This window comes from Excalfactoria chinensis, chromosome 19, assembly GCF_039878825.1.
Source record: "Excalfactoria chinensis isolate bCotChi1 chromosome 19, bCotChi1.hap2, whole genome shotgun sequence".
In the NCBI taxonomy this organism is placed as follows: Eukaryota; Metazoa; Chordata; class Aves; order Galliformes; family Phasianidae; genus Excalfactoria; species Excalfactoria chinensis.
In genome coordinates this window covers 6,541,293-6,563,496 of record NC_092843.1, presented here as the reverse complement: position 1 = coordinate 6,563,496, position 22,204 = coordinate 6,541,293, and the positions used below count along the sequence as shown (strand labels likewise).

Here is a 22,204-nt window from a genome sequence, read left to right as displayed (position 1 = left end):
TGGTTGTGGCAGGTCTGGGCCAAGGGCTGTGCTTGGCACTGGGCTTCCTTTTTTTTAAATACATATATATATACATATATATATATTTAATTAAATAAATGGAAGAAAATAAGGGCTGGTTTGGGGGAACATAGGATGGTGCACTGAGGGGTCATATTAGCAGGGCAAGGTGCCCCTGGTGACCACTCATGTCTCCTTGCCCATCCTGCACAGCCAGGTGCTGTGGTGTGACCCATCCCTGCCCAGCAGTGCTGGCTGCTGCCCGGGCTAGGTCTTGTGCAGTGGCTCCTTGATGTCTGAATGCACAGTTCTCTGCCCAATGTGTAATTGCTTCCAGAGTGTGCACTTTGCAGCCAGGAGAACTTTGGGAGCACTCGGACACCGTGTCCGGAGCAGTGTGTGCAGGGTCATGCTGTTGGGCTGCAGCTCAGGTGTGGGGGCTGCTCCCCTCCGAACCCAGAGTGGGCTCTAGGGCTGGAAAACTTGCCTGGAAGCAGCAAGGGGAGATCACTGCACCCAGCAAAACCCTGTGCCCAGCCTGTGCCTCTCACCCTGTTTCCCTGGCTGGCATCAGCCTCTGCAGTGCCACCCCCTGGCAGGCCCCGTAGAGGTGACACTGCTGCCACAGCCCCAGCATGCAGCATCTCCAGATCCCATCCCATAGCCAACAGCGAGGCCACAGTGATGTGCAGGATGGGATGGTGTGCAAGAAACGCACCCCTGCTGCCTTCTGTTCCAGTTCCTGCAAAAACAACACAAGCCTGAAAATCAGTTATGGCCAGAAAAGAGCTGGGGGACATCAGGAGCAGCCTCACAGCACTGGGCTGGGATGCAGTGAGCTGGTGTCTCTGCCCAGGGCTGCCCGGTGCAGGCAGTGACGTGGGACAGTAACCAGAGCCAGCTGTGCTCAGGGGAGATAAAAGCGCCAAATCAGATGGGATAAGCACAACATTAGTGTGGGATACACTGCTCGTTTCTGATTTAAATTACTGTTTTTACTTCCTGAACTTATGGGAGAGTGAGGATGTGAGGAAAATGAAGAGGATTATGCATGCACATTCCTTAACCAAACATTGGTGGGGAATGGTGATTAATATGGCTGAGGTCATTATCAGCGCTGCTTGGAGAGTGACCCATTTCCTGCAGGTTTGCTCTTCACCTACCCTGGGCACACTGTTCCCACTGCAGGGCACTTTTCCCTACTGCAGTACCTCCAGGACATAGGGCTGTGTCTCCCAGCCCCGGCCCTGGGGGATGTCTTTTGTTTAGGTGACTTTCTGCTTTCGCCATACACTTTGCCTATGGACACATCCCTTATCTCACCGTTCCATTGCAGCGAATGTCTGCAGAGAACTGTGCCCAAACCTCCAGCCTGTGCCCTGTCCCCAGTGTGTGGTTGGGTTCTGCCTGATCTCATGCCTATGTGCCGCCACTGAGTGCCGGGCAGGGTGATGCTGCCCAGCTGCACGCTGCCTCTGAGTCGGCTGTGGGGTTCAAGTGGCTCACAGAGAGGGCACAGCTGCAGACAGTGCTCTGTGCACACCAAAATCCTCCTGCTGCAAGATTTGGGAGCGGGAAGGGCTTCAGGTGGTCAGCAGGGGCAAGAGGTGGCACAGTGTGTGCAACTGGGAGGAGAGCTTCAGTGAGTGCTGTTTTGCTGTAGGATGCATAGCAATGGGGACTTTTTCTTCTCCCTCCAAGAAGCAGGCACTGATACTTGGGTTTGTAGGAAGTCCCTGCTGGGAAGGAAGGATGTTCCCTCGTCTGCCTCCCTGCCCTTCGCACCCTGCTCAGTTCAGCCGTGAGCACACCACACCTGGATCCTGCAGGCCCCAAGTGGTTGGCCACACTGATGCCCACCTAACAGCACTTGGGGTTCTTTAATCTGAAACACTAACCAGGGCCTCTTCTCTCTTCCTGTTGCAGAGCTTCAGCGAGAGGGAAGCATAGAGACGCTCAGTAACAGCTCCGGGTCCACCAGTGGAAGTATTCCTCGTAATTTTGATGGCTACAGATCGCCCCTCCCGACTAATGAGAACCAGCCCCTCAGCCTCTTCCCCACGGGCTTCCCCTGAGTTTGTCAAACACAGGAGGAGAGATGGGGACAGGGTAACGAGCCGCCTCTCCGCCCAAGCAATCCGATGTGCCCGCTGCCCGCTGTGCGCTGGATGGTTCTCGTTACCCTGATCGATATCAACGACTCTTCCATGTAAACCTTCCTGGAACGTACTCACAAAACCCTGACTTTGTTTTCTGTGCAATATGAAGAGACTCCGTCTTCAATCCCGCTAGCTCCGCAGCCGCTTTGTTCGCTGTGTTCGGGAAGAGATTGGTAGAGGAGGAACCTGTGTGAGCCGTTCTTGGCCAAGCACGTGGTGTCACAGCTGCTCTCTGCTTTCTGTGTTCTGAAATGAACAGAATCTCTGCACTGTGGGTGTGCACCCACCAGGAGCTGCAGCCCTCTGCAAAGTGCCGAGAGGTAACGAGTCAGCTCCAGAGAGTGGAAGGTCAGGGGCGTTTGTGGACAGGGCTGATGGTGTTTTCTCTCCCCGGTTGCGCTCCTTGCTGCCCTCCTTCCCCCCCATACTGATGCTGGGAGTATTACAAATGGAAAATGTTTCTTTTTGTTCTTTGGAAGAATGATCTCTCTTGCTCCAGTTTTATTCTAGTCATGTATTCTAGAAACGTACTTAATTGACTAACTGCAGTCACAGATTTCTCATCTTTGGTTATAAACGTTGTTCACTGGAACTCGGCTGTCTGTCCAGAAATGCATGTGTCATTGAATAAATCGAAGTTAAACCCGAAACTGCTCAGACGTCCGTGTTGGGGCACCATTTGCTGTGGCTGTGGCTGTGCCCATTGCTGCCTGCAGCACTGCAGGGCTGTGGGGAAGGGCTGTGCACAGCCCCCAAAGTGCACCACGCAGTAACACCACGGGCTCACACTGCAACCACACAAATTCCTACATCCATCTCAGCCAGCTCCTGTTGGGAACAGAGGGTGAGCTGGGACTGTCGGCTCATGACATTTCCTTCCCACAGCTTGTTTGGAATAGACGCCGTTTGAGTCATGGAAATGAGAGGAAACCATCAAAAGCCACAAATCTTTGTGCGCTCCTAAAGCCGCCTTCAGCAGCACTGAGCACTGCAGGACCGGCCACCTTCTTCCTCCTCCATCCCCAAACTCCAAAGATCAAATTCACTCCTGGGCTGGAGATTTCTCTTGTTTCAGCTGCAATGCCATTCCTCGCATCTCCAAAGCTTTTTTTCTTTCCTTTTTTTTCCCCCCTCTATCTTCAGGTTTGGAAACCAGTAATAAAAGCTGTGAGTCTGCGGTCTGCAGCCATCGCTTTGGTTTCTTGCTTCGGTTTTCAGTCTGTCCTTTCTCAGGCATAAAAGAAAAAAGAAAACTTCTTTGGGATGGAATCAGAGGAGAGTTTGTCCATTGGTGCAGCACACAGCTCCAGCCCAGTGGCTATATGCTATATCTGCACTCTCAGGCTCCGCTGTAATGCTGTGTTTCTTTTATGTCCATAAAGTAATGGATGGCAGCGAGCGCGCTGGGGCAGGGCTGCCATTGTGAGCAAATGGAACTGCGGGGTCAAGTCAGTCCACACCAGTTGGGGTTTTGAACACGGTTCAAGCCAAGGTCAGCTCCAAAAGTTCAAATGAAATCCAGATTAACACATACAGAAGGGATTGTGCTGTCACCGCCATCCTTGCTTCCTTTCAGCCTTCCCAAAGGGCGAACGTAAGGGACAACTTAAGGGCTTCTCCCGAGCAGCAGCCGCCGCTCGTCCACTGTGTGAGCACACGGACGGCAGGGTGGTGTCATTGGAAATGTATTTGTTGTTGGCAGGCATTAAATCACTTTTTATAAGTGCTGCAAGAAGGCCATGTGGAAATTCCCGGCCTGCGAGAAACTCCTTTGAATCGGGATGTTTTGTTTAAAAGGGGGGGGGGGTAAAAAAAAAAACTACAAACTGGGGCTGTACCAAAATATTTTCAGTCTGGTTCATTGAAAAGAATGTCCTACATTCCCTGCTGCCGATAGCCCCATCGCCAAAGGGGGAAGAAAACCGAGAGCTTAGCAAAAACAAGACCTATCCCAGCACTGCAGCGAGGTGGCTGTTTCCCTCCGGTGCAGTGCTGGCACAGGTGACCCAGCAAAGAACTGAGCCCAGCTCCCTGAAAGCCAGCACTGTGTTATGGCAATAGGCACACGCTCCAGTCCAGCACGCTCCCAATGCTGTGCACAGCAGCAGAATGGGGCCCAAATGGTGCCCTGCGCTGGGAGCAGCTGGCTCCTGGTGAGGCTGTAGTCTGAGACACCTCCAACCCTGGATCCTATTGATGGAGGTTCTCAGCTTGCAGATGTGACACAGAGCTCAGTGGGGGGCACGCAGGGCTTCGGCTGACCGCATCCCGCAGCAGTGGTGGCCATGTGGGTGAGGGTCTGCAGTGCCATTGCTGCACCCTGACCATTTCTTGTGGTCATTCTTGAGGGTCTACAGTGCCACTGCTACACCGCCTCTCGAAGACCCCGCAAGACAGGAGGGACTGCAGGGTCTGAAACTGCTTCCAGTAGTGGTGAGCGGCGGCCTCCTGCCGAGTTCAAAAGGCAAAACGTCTCATTTGGAGCAGGGCAGACTGTATATCACTCCGCGCATAAAGTGGAGCTCTTCTATTAAAAGTTGAGTTCGGGTTTCAGGAATTAATGTGAATTATTGCTTTCTCCTCCCGGCCCTCTCCCTACATCAAGCACACACGCACTGCACGCTTCGGATGGAAGCAGCAGCCCTTCTCACGGGGCTCCATCTCTCCATTTCGGAGGATCCAAGAGCTGTCCGCGTTCCTCCCCTCGCTGCTTTCTTTGGCCCGTTGCTGCGCAGGGTAGGAACGTTTGCGCCATTTCCTGTTGTCTTTCTCTTCTGCTCCTGAGATATTGTAAAAATGCTCGGTATCCTGCAGTAGGTTGTAATCACTTCTTCCCTAATGTTTCGCAGCTGCGAAGCGTAACTTTAAACCCGGCCATTTGGACGCTCGCAATTAGCGGCTCAATGGGGGCCGAGAGCGCGTCTTTGTGATTGCAAAAGGAGGAAAGGAAACTTTGTCAGGTTGGTTGTGGGGTTTTTGTTTCAATTGAAATGGGGCAGGGGGAGGGGGGGGGCAAAGGGGGGGGAACCACAGAACAGAAGGGCTGGAGGTGAGGGGGGTTTGGTGGCTGATGTGCTAGGGAGAAATAACCAAACCGGCCCTGCCTCCTGCCCAGCACTGGCACTGCTGTCCTGTACAGGGACCAGGAGAGGTGTTGCATTGCAAGGGATGCCAGAAAGTGCTGTGAGAGGCACCAACTGGGCCAGAGTGTGTGGTGTGAGGCGAAGGGGAGCACTGCGGGTGGAGGAGGGCAGCTCAGCCCCATCGTCTCCACACTGCCCAGCTGTCCTGCAGCACTGCCTCCCCATGCAGCCAACACCACTGTGCATGAGCAGAGGATGCGATTCAGAGGGAATGGAGTCACCACGGCAGATACAGAGCTGGTGTCTGCCCATCCCTGTGGGTCACCACTGCTGCTGGGGCTGAACCCAGCTCTAACCCCTGGGGATTTCAGCTCTGGATTCCAGTTTCCCTTTGTGCAGCAGTGTCCTGTATGAGCCGGATGCCACAGCACGGCCATGCTCTGCCCATGGGGACTGTCTCTGTCCCCATCTCCTGCCCTCCCCACAGCCCCTCCTTCATGCCTACCCCACCACCTGGCCACACATACTAATTAATAGTGAAGCCCTGCCCTCCACCAAGGAGAAGGCTTGGGGTTTCCCTGGGAACTTTGCTGTCTGAAAGGTGTCTTCAGTATTCCCCCACGCTCAGTCCCTCCGTGGGTCAATTACACAGTGAGCAGTCAGACAGAGTTAATTTCTAATTTAATACAACGTTAAAAGGTTGTCAGGTTAAAATCTAATCTATAAACAAGGCACAAAACATCTCTTTAAAATGGGTGTCACGGAGCGGCCCTGGCTCCAACCATAGGCTGCTGCTCCTTTTATGGGGTGTAATTACTTCCCAGTGAGGATTTACAATATTATTATAGGGTCGTAAGATGAGGCCGGTGCCAAACGCACCTCAGTGCCAGGAGGGTGCCAGAGCACACAGCCCTTGTGTGGGAGGGCACAGTAAGTGAGTGGGGGACCCTGATGTGGGGATGGAGGGAGGATGGGAGACAGATGGCAAGTGGGGAGGACAGACGGATCAAGGAAAGGGTTTCAGCATGGAGGGGAAATGCAGAGCGGCTCAGGGCAGCGCTGCTCCCTGGAGATGTGAATCAGAGCAATGATGGACGGTTGTCCATGCAGTGTTGGGTCCCAGAGACTGAGAGCAGTGCAAGGACAGGTGCAGCGCTGAGTGCTGTCACTGCCGCGGGCAGCAGTGATTTGTTTGGGCTGCCTTTGTTTTCTCAGTGCTCTCCTGCAAACCCAGGGCAGTGCTGTTCTGCAGCCCTAAAGCTGACGGAGAGCAAAAGAAAACAAACATGAACATGATATGAGAGCAGTGGTGTCGGCTCCTGGTTCAGCTCCATCCCAGATGCATTCTCAATTCTCATTTGAAGCAGAAGGGCCCAAGGTGTGAGCCCAGGCGTGCTGCACTCAGGTGCTGCAACTCCTACCCCAAGCATTTTGGGGTTCGAAGGGTCCATGCCCTGCAGAGGGGCCAGGACCAGGCCAGCTTGGCTGCCGAGGAGGCTGTGGTTCTCCCTTTTGCCTACCACTGTCCACTCTCAGGTCCCATCTGATGTGCAGCGCTGCCCCTTTGCCCACATCTCCCATTTCTGCAGCTTTTTTGGTTCCTTTCAGCCCATCCTGGTGGCTGTTCCCGCAGCGATCCAGGTCAGACTGTTGGACAGCCTAAAACCCTCACTTTTAATCCCACAGGGGGAAGGGGGTGGCGGCCATAACAGCATTATTTTATCAAATAACGGTGCTTGCTAATCTCTTTTATTTAAGAGATGAACCGACCACGAAGGGCAGCTCCCACTCTCCCCTCCCGAGATGGGTTTTACTTCAGGAACCCGCAGCAAAAACCGGGGCTCCGCTCACCTACAGACACTGAGGGGTCTGGGAGGGTCGGCCGGGGGCGGGGGGAGGGAGGGAGGGCAGCGGGGCCCCGACGGGCGGGGGCTGTGTGGCTGCGGTCACGCGTGGCGGAGGGTCCGGGGGATGCTCGCCCCCGGCCCCATCCCATTACGCCGATGAGGCGGCGGTAATACCATTAGCCCGGGGATTACACGCCCGCGCCGGGATGTGACACACTTTCTCAAATGGAAGTTTTTTAAACAGAGGGATTTGCATGATCCTTCCCCACCTCCCCCCGCCCCGCCCCGCGCCGCCGCCCGCCCCCCGCAGTGCCGCTCGGGTTTCACGCCGCGTTCTCCCCCCCACCCCTGCGCTGCGCGGGGCTCCCGTCGCCTTTTAAGGGAACGGGCTCGGAGCGGCCGAGGCGCCGCGCCCCGACGTGAGCAGCCCCGGGGTGTGCGGGGTTACGGCCGCCCTCCCCGCTCCTTAATTGCAAAAACTCAATCAAGCGGTGGAGCTCGGAAGGCTCCGGATCAAAGCGGCGCGGAGGTAACGAGGGCGGAGCGCGGTGCAGCCCCGGTGCCGAGCAGGGGTCACCCAGCGCCAGCCCGGCCGAACGGGCTGCAAATGTGTTTATACGTTGCTCGAACTCCGGATAAACTTGAGCGGCGTTCGTGGCCGCGTCTGCCCGCGTGTGGTTATTTTCCAGAAATCTGGATTACGGGAAACACTCGGAGAAAAAAAAACCTAAACAGGGTGAGGTGAGGGTGGGGGGAGCTCAGGGGGTGTCAGGGGTTCCCCCTGCACGGACGGGGCTCACAGCGGGAAGTGGCTGGGCCGGGCATCGTTATCCATAAAGGCGCATCCCACGGGGTCCGGGATGGAGCGAGCACTGGGTCCCGACGGGCACCTGAGCGCAGGGCGGGGAAGTTTCCCCGCTTCTCTTCTCCAGGTGGAGAGAGAGAAAAGTGGCAGAGAGTTTCGGGTCCGCTCCTTCCAAGGGCGAAGGGCTCTTTCCACGAGCTCCCAGCCCGCACCTGCGGGATTGCTCTGCACTGAGCACGCGGAGGAGTCTGGTGCCCCACGTCCGGGCTGAGGAACCCCCCACAGCGGGCCAGGCTCTTTCCATGCCCGGCCTTCTCCCACCTCTGGAAGGTGCACAGCGGCCGCTGCTGCCCGGCCCCGTTAGGGACCAGGAGTACAACACCCCTCATCTCTGCCGAGAAGCGAGCCCCGACGGCTCTCTCCCAGCGCGAGAAAACCCCTTTTGGGCTCAACCCGAGAGCCACTCCAGAGGCGGCCGGCGGCGGTTCGTGGGGCGGCCCCGCACCGTCGCAGGGAGCGCCCTGGGGCGCAGAGCAGCCTCAGCCCGGAGGAGCCGGGAGGAGGGGAAGACGGAGGCCCGACTGCTTGGGAGAATTGTTATTTTTCATCAATCAGCCGCAATTTGTGTAAGTGCCCCGGACAGGACACCAGCCGTCCTGCTGGCTGGGGTCACGGAGACAACGCAGCGATGGAGAAGAGCAAATTGCATTTGCTCACCAGCTCACAGATCCAAATTACGGCCCTCGCATGGCGCGGGGAAGGGAGCGAAAGGTCCATGTGACATGAGGGAAATATGAAGGACTTTGACAGGTCTTAAACGGCCTGGCGCCAAGGCCTAAGTCTACCGGCTAAAAATAGAAAAGAGATGATGAGTGGAGATGGGCAGAGATGAAAGGGAAGAGGGAGCAGGGCCGCGGCGCGGGGGCGGCTGGGCCGGGCCCGTTTCTCGGAGCTGATCCCCGGAGCGGTTCCTCGGAGGAGCCCGGCTGATGCCGTCCGGCCCGAGGAACGCCGTCGGGGCCGCGCACAGAGCCCCAACGGAAGCGGTGCCCGCGGACAGGAGGCACTGTGAGCGGGACGGTGCGGGGACCTTTCTCCCTCCTCATGTGGGAAAGGGCCAGCGGGCTCGGGCGGGGCTCGAGGCGGCGACTCCCCCTGCCCAGGGCCCGGCTGTGGCCGAGGAGAGTGTCTCGGGGTCCGGCTGTGCCCACCCCGTCCACGAACATGGGCTCCCTGTTGCTGTTTCACGAGCGGAGCCGCCCCGGGGAATGGATGCGCGGCGTCCCCGGGTGCCCCACCTCGGCTGTCGCACCGACGGGAGCTGCCACAGAGGCTCGGGAAGACGAGGCGGCTCTGGATCGGTTTTTATTCTGCATTCGTGAAGTTACAGCTGTACCGGGGGGGGTCCCAGAACCTGAGCCCAGGGAGAGGTGACGCTTCTTTACGGGACTATGTGCTGCCCCTCAAAGCTGCGGGTTCGGTGTCCGCGGGTCTGCGCAGTGCCCTGGAGCGGGGTGATGCCGCCGTGGGGCAACGTGAGGATCCGGGTGTGCTTGAAGGGGGGGGGAAGAAAAACAAAAAAACAAAAACAAAAAAACAAAACAAAAAAAAAAAGGAAAAAAAAAGAAAGGAAAAAAAAAAGCCCAAGCAAACCCCATTTTTGCCAAAGCTGCTGTCAGCACATTTCCGCGGTGGCAAGGAAGCAAAGTCCAGATGAGGTCTAAATTTCAATCCCCGCTCGCCACCTCGCCCCGTTCAATGGTCAGCGGGACCGACCCTCCCCCCCAGCCCGCCACCCCCACACACACACACCAACACACACACACACACCAGCCCCTCAGCCTCGTGCTGTGGCCGGGACGGTGAGGGCAGCCCCTCTGTGGCCGCCCCGTCGGGAGGCGGCGGCTGGAGGTGAACCTGCCGCGGGACGGGGCGGGATGTGGCCGCCTCTGGTGCTTCTCCTCGGGCCCTTCGCAGCACCGAGGTTTGCTGGCAGCACGATGAGCCACGATGTGGGGAGAAACAGCGGAGAGGTGGCGATGCGGAGAGGACTGCCGGGGGTTCCAGCGTCCTACCCTCCGCGGGGAGCGGCCCAACGCAGTCCCCAGGAAGGCAGCGCGTCGCTGCGCGCCCGCGGAGCCGTGGGCAGAGGAGGGGGCCGCCTGAGCCCCCCCGTCCCCGTCCCGTCTGGCCGCAGTGCAGGCGGCAGGGGCAGGAACCTTGTAAGGATCGCAGGGCGCTTTTTGAAGATTTGGGGGTAAATATGAAGTGACAAGAGACGGGTCTTTATTGTAAGGGCTCAGCCGCCTGGCGCCAGGGCCCTCTTCAGCCACCGCAGCCCTCAGTTAATCAGCGCAGATCTCCAAACGGACCTCTCCGCGGGGACACCCACCGCGCCCGCCGCCCCCCCACCCCACCCCCATCCCGGGCCCCGGCGCGGCGGGACCGGCCCTAATCCCTCAGCAAACAGCCCCGGCATTTCCCCTCCGCCTTATCTGCCTCCCCCCGCCCGGGTAAACAGCCCCCTCGGGCCGGGCAGCGCAACGCGGCCCCGACGGGAGGGCACCTCGCGGGGCGCCCCGACGGCGGGGTCCGCGCGGAGCTCCCAGCGGGACATTCCCCCCCCATTAGAGCGGCCTCGCGGGGCCGGGAGAGAGGGCAGGGCGCGGGTCTCCGCCACTCACCCGCCGTGGATGGAGCTCGCCGCTCCGGGCCTCGCAGCCTGCAGCTCTCCGCCGTACTCCCGGCGACCGAGCCCCGGCCTCCCCGTCGGTTGTCGGCGGTGCGCGGCGGGGCGGGCCCCACCTTGATCCTCTTTCCAGGATCTGTCGTAAGACGGCGGACGCCGAGCTCTCCCGGCCGCTCCCCCCCGGCCCTACGCCCCCGCCCGCGGAAACCGACGGCACGGCCCCCGCCTCTCCCCCCCCCCCCTCCCCCAGCCCAACTCCCACCCCCCGGACACCCCCCGGCTCCGAGCGGCCCCGCGCTCCCCGCACCCCCCGATCCGGCCCCGGCTCCGCGCTGTCCCCGCACCGGCGTTGGCCGCTCCCCGGCCGCGGCGCAGCCAGGGCTGACCCGGTATGCGGAAAGGAGCCGGGGGTGGGATTTCGAGCACTTTTCTCTGTCATTGGTTAATATTTTATTCTGTTGACATGTTTTCTTACTGCCGATGCTTCCGACACCTTCTGCTTTTTTTTTTTTCTCTCTCTCTCTCTCTTCTTTTTTTTTCCCTTCTTCCCGTCCTCCCTCCCTCTCCCCCCCCCCCACCTCCCCTCCTCCCCGCGCCCGGAGCTTGGCCGGAGCTGTCAAAACCACGCCTATGCAGATCCACAATTGGTCTGAAACGCGTAAAATCAGCAATCAAGGGGGCTTGGCTCATTAGCGGGCGGATCAGAGCAGGAAGGACATGTGAGATAGTCACAGTTTTACAGAGATCACGACAAGATCCGACCGTTCCCCACTCCGGCTCCTCGAGCCATGAGCGGCGCTCGGCCGAACCGCGGAGCGCTCAGCGGTGCGGAGCCCTCCGGGGCGCAGTCGGAGCCCGCGGGGGTGTGAGCGGTGCGGCCCTCCCTCCCCGACCGTCGTTCCGCTCCGCTCCGGCGCCGCTTCAGTGCCGGGAAGGACTTCTCCGGGAGGGTTTCGCCCCCGCTCGCTTCTCCCTTCGCCGCAACAACAACAACAAAAAAAGAAGGACGTAACTCTCTGCCCTCCGCAGACCGGGAGTCCCAGGAGCCGGGAGCTGCCTTGTTTTGTTTTGTTTTTTCTTTTATTTTTTTTTTCATTCCTTTTTTTTTTTTCTTTTATTTTTTAATATATATATATATATATTTCCCCCCCACATTTTATTCCGCTCTTTTTCACTTTATTGGGGTGTTTTTTTCTTTTTTTCCTTGTGTGCGGTTTGTGGGGTATTTTTATATCAATTTTTGCTGTCCGTTTACCCCCTTCCTCTTCCAGTGCGAATTCACTGGGCGGGAGAGAGGCGAAAAAGAATAGAAATAAACAAGCCGAACCGCACGCCTCTTTTTGATTCTTGTTCTTATTATTAGGGTTCTTTTTTGTTGTTGTTGTTATTATATATATATATATATTTAACAAAAGGGAATCCCTCTTTTTTCTCCTGGATTTGTGGATGCACCGATGAGAGATCCAGCCTTCCCAGGGACTGCCATGGCTTACCACCCCTTCCACGCTCCCCGGCCGGCCGACTTCCCCATGTCCGCTTTCCTCGCCGCCGCTCAGCCCTCCTTTTTCCCCGCTCTGGCTCTGCCCCCGGCGGCTTTGGCCAAGCCCATGCCGGACCCGGGGCTGGCCGGGGCGGCCGAGGCCGGGCTGCACGTCTCGGCTCTGGGCCACCACCACCAGGCAGCCCATCTGCGCTCCCTCAAGAGCCTGGAGCCCGAGGAGGAGGTCGAGGACGACCCCAAAGTGACGCTGGAAGCCAAAGAGCTTTGGGACCAATTCCACAAACTGGGCACCGAGATGGTGATCACCAAATCCGGGAGGTAAGAACCGAGATTTTTTTACATGTATTTCGCTTCCTCCCCCGCCCCCACCCCCCCCCCCCCCCGCCTTCGCCCCCGTTCCCCATAATTATGCGCGATCCCAAATTAAATCTGTGCGCGCTCATTGAGCACCGCCGTATTTATTTACATCGCTCTCTGCCGTCTCTCGCTGCTAAATTTTCCCCACCTCCGGCCCCGGTTCCGGGAGGGGGACCCTAAAGAAGCGCAGCGAAAAACAGATTCGCGTTTATTTTTCTACCCTTTCATTCTCTCAATGGGACTCGGAGATTTTTACCCAAGCGCTGAGCACCCCTCGGGCCGGGGTTGGGTCGGGGGGGGCGGATGCGGCCGTCGAGGGTCGCTCCCTGAAGCGCTGCGTGTCTCTCCGCAGGAGGATGTTCCCCCCGTTCAAGGTGCGGGTGAGCGGCCTGGACAAGAAGGCCAAATACATTTTGCTCATGGATATAGTAGCGGCCGACGACTGCCGGTATAAATTCCACAACTCCCGCTGGATGGTGGCTGGGAAGGCCGACCCGGAGATGCCCAAACGCATGTACATCCACCCCGACAGCCCGGCCACCGGCGAGCAGTGGATGGCCAAACCCGTTGCCTTTCACAAACTCAAGCTCACCAACAACATCTCGGACAAACACGGCTTTGTAAGTGTGACCGCGGGGCAGAGCGGCCCGGGTTCGTCCGGGAGCAGTGGCCGGGATTTAGCGGCCCCTTCCCGGGATCGCGCCGCTTTGTGGTCCCCGCTCCTCTCCGGGGGATAATGGGGCCGAGCTGCGGGAGGCCGGGCCGGAGAGGCGGCGGGGACGGCCCCGATGGAGCGGCCGGGCTTTGGCAGTGTGACCGGGCAGGTACGGACCGGAAAGTCACCTCGGTCCGGGCCATGCGGTGCGGGGCCGGAGGTGACACCTGTGCGGGGTTTGTGCGGTGGGAGCAGAGCCAAAGAGGTTGGCAGCGGCCGCTCCACACCGGCTGTGCCTGGAAGGCTCCCGAACGCCTCTGTTTCCTTATTGATCACATCCGCATCACCTTCCGGAGGGAGAAAAATTGAGAGAAAGAAAGAAAAAAATACTAAAATAACCCACCAAAGCAAAATAATAATAATAATAATAATAATAATAATAATAATAATAAAAGAGAGAGAGGGAAAAGGGAAGAAATGCAGCAATCGAAGCCAGCCGTCTTCGGAGGAGCGCAGAATGAGGGACCACAACTCGATCCTGAGGGGAAAAATGCCAGCGGGCTTCGGGGTGAGCTGGGGGGCAACGGGGCCGAGCGCTGAGCTCGTACGGGATCAGCGGCACCGAACCCCCCTGGAAGGGACGGCCGGGGGCAGCGGCCCCGAGAAACTTTTCTCTCTTTCTGATCTTTTCATACAATTTAGAGAGGAAACGGTGCGTTGGGTAAATCGAACAGCGCACGGCTATTTAGAGACAGCGAAGGGAATCGATAGAGAGGCTCGGAAATTGCTTTATTATTATTATTCGTCAGGAAAAATCGGTTCGGTTCAGAGCTCGGTCCGGCTCTCACATGGAAAGATTTCAGCGCCGTCTGAGCTGCGGGTGTAGGCAGTGCCCATCTGCTCGGGGAGGAAGGAGGATTTGGGTAAAGGACCGCTGCTCTGAGAGCCCGAACGAGGCGTTTTTGCACTGTTTTCACGCTAAATCCCTCCTAGATGATATCGGTGTCCTCGCGACCCGACAGCTCCTCAGCAGGTGATTATTGCCGGGCTTAAAAAAAAAAAGGAGGATGTTGTTGTTTTGTTTTTTATTGCCTTCTAAAACGAAATGAAGTGATAATTATTCGGTGGTTTCGGACAACAATCACAGCGGATTTCGCTGTTCCCCGACCCGAAGCGGAGAGGGGAGAGCCGCTCTGCGGCCCGAACTCCGCACGTCCGGAATTATCGTCGGGTTTGATTGAGGGAAGAGCCGAAGGGACAGCGCTGGGAACTGCCCCAGGGGCTGAAAATGGCTTTGATTTCTTTAAAACAGGGAAAGGCTGAGTTGGGGTGACAGAAGGGTTTGGATACCTGGACGGGGAAAGAAGTCCGACCGCTCCCGGCGATGCTCTGAGCCTCGCATTGCTTTGCGCGGAGCAATGCGCTTCGTTTGGGTTTTTTTTTTAATGGGAGGGTTTTTTTCGGTAGAAAGGGGTTTTAAAATTATTTTTAAAAGGAAAAAAAAAAAAAGAAAAAGAAAAGAAAAAAGAAAGAAAGAAAAAAAAGGACGGAAATATTAAAAAAGGCTGAAAATACGTGGCAAATTCACCTGGCGTTGTCAGGGCGGTGATAAATCGGGGGGATCCCTGAGCGCTGCTTTCTTGCTCTGCCTTCCCCCTGACCTCCTTCTCTGGGGGCAGATCGGGCCATGGCACCAACGAAAAAGGAGATCTCCCTCTCTGGCAGCTGCTGCTCTTCTCTCCTCACAATGAATTCGGAGGTTTCTTTTTCTTTTTTCTTCTCTTTTTTTTCTGGGGAGAAATGCAGGGTTTTGCAGTGAGGTGCTGGCGGTGGGGCTGACCGCGGGTTCTTCTCTCTCTCCCCCCACCCCAGACCATCCTGAACTCCATGCACAAATACCAGCCCCGCTTCCACATCGTGCGGGCCAATGACATCCTCAAGCTGCCCTACAGCACCTTCCGCACCTACGTGTTCCCCGAGACCGATTTCATCGCCGTCACCGCCTACCAGAACGACAAGGTAGGGCCGGCAGCACCCGACCCCAACCCCTGTACCGACCCTCAGCCCCACACTCCAACCCGAGCTCCTGCACACCAACCCCTTGCCCCTTTTTGGGTCTGTTTTCACGATGCTGCCCAACACCAGTGGCTGCTGACAGAACATTTTGGGCAGAGCGGCAAAAAAGCAGCAACGGGAGAATGGTTGGAGCCCAGATCCTCAAAGAAGCACTCTCCATATTACCATCATTATTATCGCTGTAGCAGTGGCTCCTGTTATTAATTTCCCCCTGGGCTCAGTAGCGCCTTCCCTGCACGGGTGGCCTCATACAGAAGATTTCAAGGAAGAGCCAAAAAATCAGAGCTGGAGGAGCCCATTTCAGTCACCTTCTGTGATTTAGCGATTGTCACCCATTGAGCCGTGGGGGGGGGGGAGCGGCCCCTCCGAGGGCTCCATGCGCGCGTGTGTGCCTTAACCCAAAAGCTGACCCCCACCTTCCCCCCCCCCCCGGCTGCTGATGCTAATTGACAGCTCTGTCTGAGGGTCCTGGTGGGCTTGTTTCCCTCGTAAAGTTTATGACGAAGAGTCACAATCGATTAACGAGCACTCTGTCTGCCCGCCCGCCGCACGCTGCCTGCCGGTGGGCTCCGTCGGGCGGGTGGGGGCCCCGTCGGGCCGGGCCATGCATTTTTAAAGCGTCCCTCTCGGGGCCGTGTTTCAGAGCCATGCATTATTGAGCGCCCTAATGTCGCCGGCCCCAGCAGCCCGTCGCGGAGAGGGATAAGAATAGCTTTTAACCAGCGCAGCGCGGCTCAGTCGCCATCTTCCCTCCGGGGGGCCGTGAAAAATAACTTCCTATCATTAAGACGCTATTAATAATTCAGGCGAAACCTCAGCATCATTTTTAATAAAGCATGTGCTGTGTTAAAGCGGGGACGCGGTGCGTTTCGCAACGTGGGCCGCGCACCCCCGCCCGGCCGCGACCCCCCGACGGCCCCGAGGGGACGGACGGGTCTGAGGGCGCCGCGCGGGCGGGCAGGGGGCGCCGGGATGGGGGGGGGGGTGCACGGCGTCAGTCGCTTCTCTCCGCGTCCCCGCAGATCACGCAGCTGAAAATCGATAACAACCCCTTCGCCAAAGGCTTTCGGGACACGGGCAACGGCCGTCGGGAGAAAAGGTAAGGGTGGCCCCGCGCCCCTCTCCGCTCCCGCTGAGGTCTCCGCGGAGGGCTGAGCCGCCTCTCCCCTTGCGCAGGAAGCAGCTCTCGCTGCCATCGCTGCGGATGTACGAGGAGCCCTGCAAACCCGACAGAGACGGCGGCGAATCAGACGCGTCCTCCTGCGAACCATCGGCGGTGCGCGACGCTCTGCACTCCCCAGTGGGCCCCCTCCCCAGCCCCCTGCGCCTGAAGGGCAGCGGCAGAGGTAACGCGGCCCCACTCCCCCCACATCGCTTTGCCCTCACCGTCGGGGCTGAGCACACATCGCGGCCCCACTCCCGCTCCTGACGGCGCCTGCACGAGGTGGGGAGGACTGGGTGGGAGCGGGGGCGCAGCTCCCAAGTGATCACCAGTTTCAGGGCGTTCTTGAGGTCCGCTGTTAGTGGGGGGACCACCAAAATACCTCCACTGTTGTGGCTGCAGAGCTTGCAGGGAACAGCCGTGGATGGGCACAGAGGGGATGAAGGGCTGCGAGGACAGGAACAGCCCCAGCAGATGCGAATGGCATTCACGGTTTGCAACATTTTCCTGTTTATACATCAGTGTAAACAGGGAGCATTGGTGGGCAGGCCCTGTGCTGAGCGGCTGTCCGGCTTCACTCTGCCTTTCATAGTCAGGGCAAGGCTTCCCCCCCCCCCCCCCCCTCAAAAAATTCATACATTTAAAAGGGAAAATAATGCTGGAACACCAGGCCTCAGAGCTGGGAAATGAAAATAACCCAACGGTTCCCACGTTGTGGTTTTTAGATGCAGGACTTTGTCTCGCCGCGCTGTCCATCCGCTGCTCTTTCAACTTCCCACCAACCCGATTCCCTGCAAACCTTCATCAAAACCACAGCCTCCCCTCCCACCCCCCTACCAGGACTGAGCTGCTGAGAGGCTTTATGACACCCTCTCTTTTTTCAACGGGTTCTCAGTAGGTTCTCCCTGGCCTCAACCCGTCGGCACCAGGGGCTTCTGCTGGGCAAGGGCTGCAGCTGTGCCGGATGGGCACCATGAGGCTCCCACCATCTCATGCCCACCACCATTCCCTCGCCTCAATTCCCCCTTCCTCCGAGAGTGAGATACCCATTTTAAAAGAAACTAAATTCAATTAAAATCCCCTATAGCAAAGACGGCGGTGAATGTTTCCCCTGAAGCTCCCTCCTTCGCCTCACCCGAGCTGTGCATTCACAGTGCATCCACAGAGCACTATTGATCAGCCTGGCGTAATTAAATCTGTACAGAACCACTCCTCAGCACCATCCGCCCTCTGCCCCGTGCTCTCCATCTCTTACCCCACCACCTTCTTTGGGTTCACAGCTGATGGGAGCGATGCTGGGGCCTCCAGAACGTGTTTTTCCTGTTTGGCAGAGCAATGGGGCTGTTGCTGTTAATCCCTGCAAACCCCCATGATGACCACGGCAGGAGAGCCCATTTGGTCCCTTCCAACTCCAATCATTCCATGATTCTTTGATTTCTACCCTCTCATTTAATGAAGTTCTCCTATTAATTGCAATGGGGCTTTACCTCTGCCAGATTTCCCTAGCTTGGGGACAATCAACTGCAGGCTCTCTCTGATCTCTCCATCCCTTTGCAGACGAGATACTGTGATTGCACAAGTCTACGATTTCTGCCTTCCCATTTAACCAAGCTCTCCCACTGATAGTGATGGAGTTTTACCTCCGCCACATTTCCCCGTGGCGAGGTCTGTTGACCCTCTCGTTTCCTCTCTGACCTCTCCATCCCTTTGCAGAGGAGAAGCCGGGGGCTGACAGCGATGCAGAGGTGGAGAAGGTGCCCGAGGAGCGGCCAGTGGGCGGCAGCCCCGGTGGGGAGGACACATCACCCCGTGGCAGCCCACGGTGCCCCAACGAGCAAGGCAAGGAGAGGCGCAGCCCGGAGAAAGCCAAGGATGGAGCATCCCCAGGGGACGGCCCCGGTGAGGGTCTGTTTGGAGCACGGGGCATGGAAAAGGACAAAGTGGAAGGGAGGAGGAAAGAGCCGGAGCAGGGCAAGAAGGACGCAGAAGGGGTCGGGCTGGGCAAGGAGGCCTTTGCCCCACTGATGGTGCACACGGACAGCCCCCCGCACCTGAGCGCCGGGCACCTGCAGAGCCTCGCACTCTCTGGGCTCCACGGGCAGCAGTTCTTCAGCCCGCTGGGTGCTGGGCAGCCCCTCTTCATCCACCCAGGACAGTTTGCCATGGCCCCCGGGGCTTTCTCTGCTATGGGCATGGGACATTTGCTGGCCTCAGTGACTGGCGGCAGCAGCCTGGAGAATGGGGCCCTCTCATCCGCCCCAGGAGCAGCGGGAACAGCCACCCCCTTCCCATTCCACCTCTCTCAGCACATGCTGGCCTCTCAGGTAAGCACCCACCCTTGGCCCTAATCCCCATCCCCACTGTGCTGGAGCCCTCCTGGGTTCTTCCCCCAAATCCCTGAACTCAGCCAAGTGCGCTGGGGCACAGACCTGGTATTACTGCTGGGGGAAGACACAGAGTGGCCCCAGTGTGGCTCTCATAGGGGCTTCCCCAGCCCATGGGGACAGGCAGTGACACTGATTGTGGTGTGACACAGGCAGGATGTGGGGGGATGCTCAGAATGGAGGTTCCAGAGCTGATTTAAGGAGGAATTCTGATTTATCTGTGGTTCCACCATGGGCAGGGCAGTGTGAGGAGTCCCTGCCTGCTGTCCCCATCCAGCACCCCTCAAGCTCCCCACCTCAGCCCCATGGCACCAACAGCTCTGTTGTGTCCCTGTGCTGAAATGCACAAAGATACCTTGAACTCACCTCATTTCTTGATGTGACCCAGCAGTGGGTTTTAATGCTATCTGGGCTCAGTGATACCGTGCAGACAGGCATTGGCACCGAGCTCTCATGGAGGCCAGTCCCCATTGCTGTCCTATAGCTCCGTGCCTCTGGCAGGTCCCAGAGAGAGCCCCATGCCTGACAGCATGTGCTTGGTTGGCAGACAGCTGTCCCCAGCCGTACCCACCCAACAGCAGGGATACCCCATGTTGCATTCTGCTTTTCCACGGGGCAGACACCGTGCGGCTCTCACCTCTCCCCTCTCTCCTCTCTCCGCAGGGAATCCCGATGCCCACTTTTGGCGGCCTCTTCCCCTACCCATACACCTACATGGCAGCAGCAGCAGCAGCCGCCTCGGCCATGCCGGCCACCAGCGCAGCCGCCGCCGCCGCCGCCGGGCCGTTGTCCCGCAATCCGTTCCTGAGCAGCAGCCGCCCCCGCCTGCGCTTCAGCCCCTACCAGCTCCCGGTCAGCATCCCGCCCAGCACCAACCTGCTCACCACCGGCCTCCCCTCCAGCCTCAACCCCGGCTCCGAGGGCTCCAAGGCGGGTAGCAGCCGCGAGCCCAGCCCCATCCCCGACGTGCACAAAGCCCAGCGCCCCGCTGCCTCCCCCCCCAAAGGTTCCCTGAAGGAATCCCTCAACGAACTGCAGAACATCCAGAGACTGGTGAGCGGGTTGGAGAGCCAGCGGGATCTGTCGCCCGGCAGGGAGTCCCCCAAGTGACCGACGGGGGCAGGCAGCGCACCCGCACCCCCCGGGGCTGAGAAGCACTGGTCTTTTGTACAGCACAGTATAAATATTTATTAAAGGTGGGGGCGGATGGGGAGAGGGCTCTCCTAAATAGCCGCCCCCCAACCCCCCCACCCTTAGTTCCACCCCCCATCCCTGCTCCCCGCCGCGGGGCACGGGGCCGCCCTACGTGCGCTGTTGGAAGGGGCGGGCGGAGCGGCCGTGGGGCTGAGACCTCCGTGCAAAGGGTGGCTGTGGGGGGGGGGAGGTGGGGGGGAGAGGTTAAACTAAACACAAAGGAAAAGAAGAAGAGAAGCATGGAATGGAGCCGCCTTGGAGCTGCGCTGCCGCCGCCACGCAGGGAGCGAGCGGCAGGGCAGATATTTATGAAATAAATGGTAATTTGTGTAAATAAGCTATAAGGATCCCAGAATATGCAAATTGGTATTAATTTATTCAGAGTTGTACATTGGTGTGTACATAATATTTAGAGTTTAACTCATCGCATTTAAGTTTTTGTTTCTGTTTTTTTTTGTTTTGTTTTGTTTTTCTTTTACATGAACATATATATTGTAAATGCAAACTATTTAGCTCTTTGTGATTGAAGGAGATATTGGTTTCTTTAACCGTGTTTAAAATATTGTTTATCCCTCCTGCTCTCCAGGACAATCAGTGCCACCACTGGTACCGCAATGTTTGGAGTCATTGGAACCAAGAGTTCAATTCTTTAATGGACTTTTGCAAGGAAATCATAATAATAATAATAAATCATAATAATAACAAATCGAATCCAAAATGTAGGAAAATGTCCCTCCAGAGCGGGGTATGCAGAATGCAGGAATAAACCTCAGGTTTTTATTTTTCACTCCAGAACAAAGCAAAACAACAACAATAAAAGAAGAAGTATAATAAATCTAAATATCACAGGACTGTGCTCTATATTTGTTTTAAAATAAAAAGATACAATGATTTGAAACGTGCTGCTCGTTCAGGCGTCCCTCTGTTCGGTTCCATTGCCTTCTCTCGCGTCTTTCAATATAAAAACACCCGGAGAAGCATTGCCGGCTCCTGCCTGATTCATTCCCGGCGCTGCGGTAGGAGCACGCCCAGAGCCGGACCGCCCCGTCGGGGCCGCCCCGTCCGCAGGTGCGCAGAGCTCGGTTCCCCGCGGCGGCAGAAGGGCCGCTCTCTCCCCACAGTTCTCCCGGCCCCAACACGGAGCCGCGGTTCCTGCCCGCCCCGACGGCCACCGCTGTGACCGACGGAACGCCCCGACGCGCGCACGCCGCTCTGGGAGCCGGTTCGGTGCTTCGGTCCTTCGGTCCGTGTCCCAGCCGCAGGTGCGCAGCGCGGAGCTGCCGGTCCTTGGAAAGGCTGCGGGAAGGCACCGGCACCGCCGCGCCGTCGGGGATGGTTCCGCGGGTCGTCCCCCACTCCCGGCCCCGGCGGCCCTTTTCTTCACCAATTACCCTTCTGCGGCGCCGGGGAAGATTTACGGCCCGCGGAGGAACACGGACTGCTCAGCGCTGTGCGCGGGGCTCCCTCTGGCGGTACCGCCGCGCTCTTCCGTGCCCGGCCCCATAGGGGCGCTCCCCCCGGCGCTGCCCCGGCCCCTAATGGCGGTGCGGGGTGGCGGGGGGGTCGGAGGGGAAGGAGGGGTTTGGGCCGGGCTCCCCGACGGCGGGAGCGCTGCTCCCGGCTGAGCACCGCGGTTGTTTCTGCTGGGAGAGGGGTGGAGTGTGACAGAATGGGAACGGCTTCAACAAGGGGAGGGAAGTGGAGGCCCTAAAAGAGGGCTAGTGGGATTATTTCCGGATAAACACAGCTCCTGAGGAGCATCTAACGGGCTCTGGTTTTAACGGGGATGCACGCTGGGATCTCGCCGTCGTGGGGGCAGCCTAGGCTGGGGGATACAGGAGTTTAAATGGATCAAATGCCATTTCATTGGTGGGGTGGGGGTTAATGCTCCCTAAAGAGGTGGTGATAGTGACCTGTGGGGACGGTCTGAAGCTTTACATGGAGGTGGCAGTGTGCAGGAGCTGAGCTGCTCTATGTCCCCACCATGGCCAAACCCGGGTGTGAGGAACCCACATCACTCATATTGCAACAGGATCATGCTGTGACACAGAAGGTTTCCTTGGTTCCAGCTGATGTTCTTACCCACACCACTGGCCTGGCACAACCCTGCCGTGTTCCATTTGTCCCAGGGGCCAAACCCGGGCAGGGATTTGGGAATGGGATACAAACCCAGAGTGGTTCTGCTACCCTGTGTGTGTTATCCCAGTGCCATCACACTCCTAAACACATCGGGTCCACACTGTGTGGCTGGAGGGGACAGGCTGCTGCTAAGTTGGGAGGAAGAGGGGGAAC

At 57.9% G+C, this 22,204-nt stretch overlaps 2 protein-coding genes across 10 annotated transcripts in view; both read left to right on the top strand.

Moving 5' to 3' along the window:
• Window positions 1-3,343, top strand: part of BCAS3 (BCAS3 microtubule associated cell migration factor) — a 301,481-nt gene extending 298,138 nt beyond the window's left edge. For 7 of the 9 annotated variants that reach the window (XM_072353526.1, XM_072353532.1, XM_072353525.1 and 4 more), the window contains one exon: window positions 1,927-2,806. In XM_072353526.1, the coding sequence (XP_072209627.1) occupies window positions 1,927-2,075 (149 nt within the window). In that variant the 3' untranslated portion in view covers window positions 2,076-2,806. Of the gene's footprint in view, window positions 1-1,926 lie in introns of all 9 variants that reach the window. The other 2 variants (XM_072353527.1, XM_072353531.1) reach the window with 1 other exon arrangement.
• Window positions 3,344-11,250: 7,907 nt separating this feature from the next.
• TBX2 (T-box transcription factor 2) lies at window positions 11,251-20,765 on the top strand. Its single transcript, XM_072353488.1, has 7 exons — window positions 11,251-12,402; window positions 12,794-13,061; window positions 14,969-15,115; window positions 16,195-16,271; window positions 16,349-16,518; window positions 18,048-18,658; window positions 19,382-20,765. The coding sequence occupies exons 1-7, from the start codon at window positions 12,038-12,040 to the stop codon at window positions 19,826-19,828; spliced, it is 2,085 nt and encodes a 694-aa protein (XP_072209589.1). The 5' UTR covers window positions 11,251-12,037; the 3' UTR covers window positions 19,829-20,765.
• The last annotated feature ends 1,439 nt before the right edge of the window (window positions 20,766-22,204 follow it).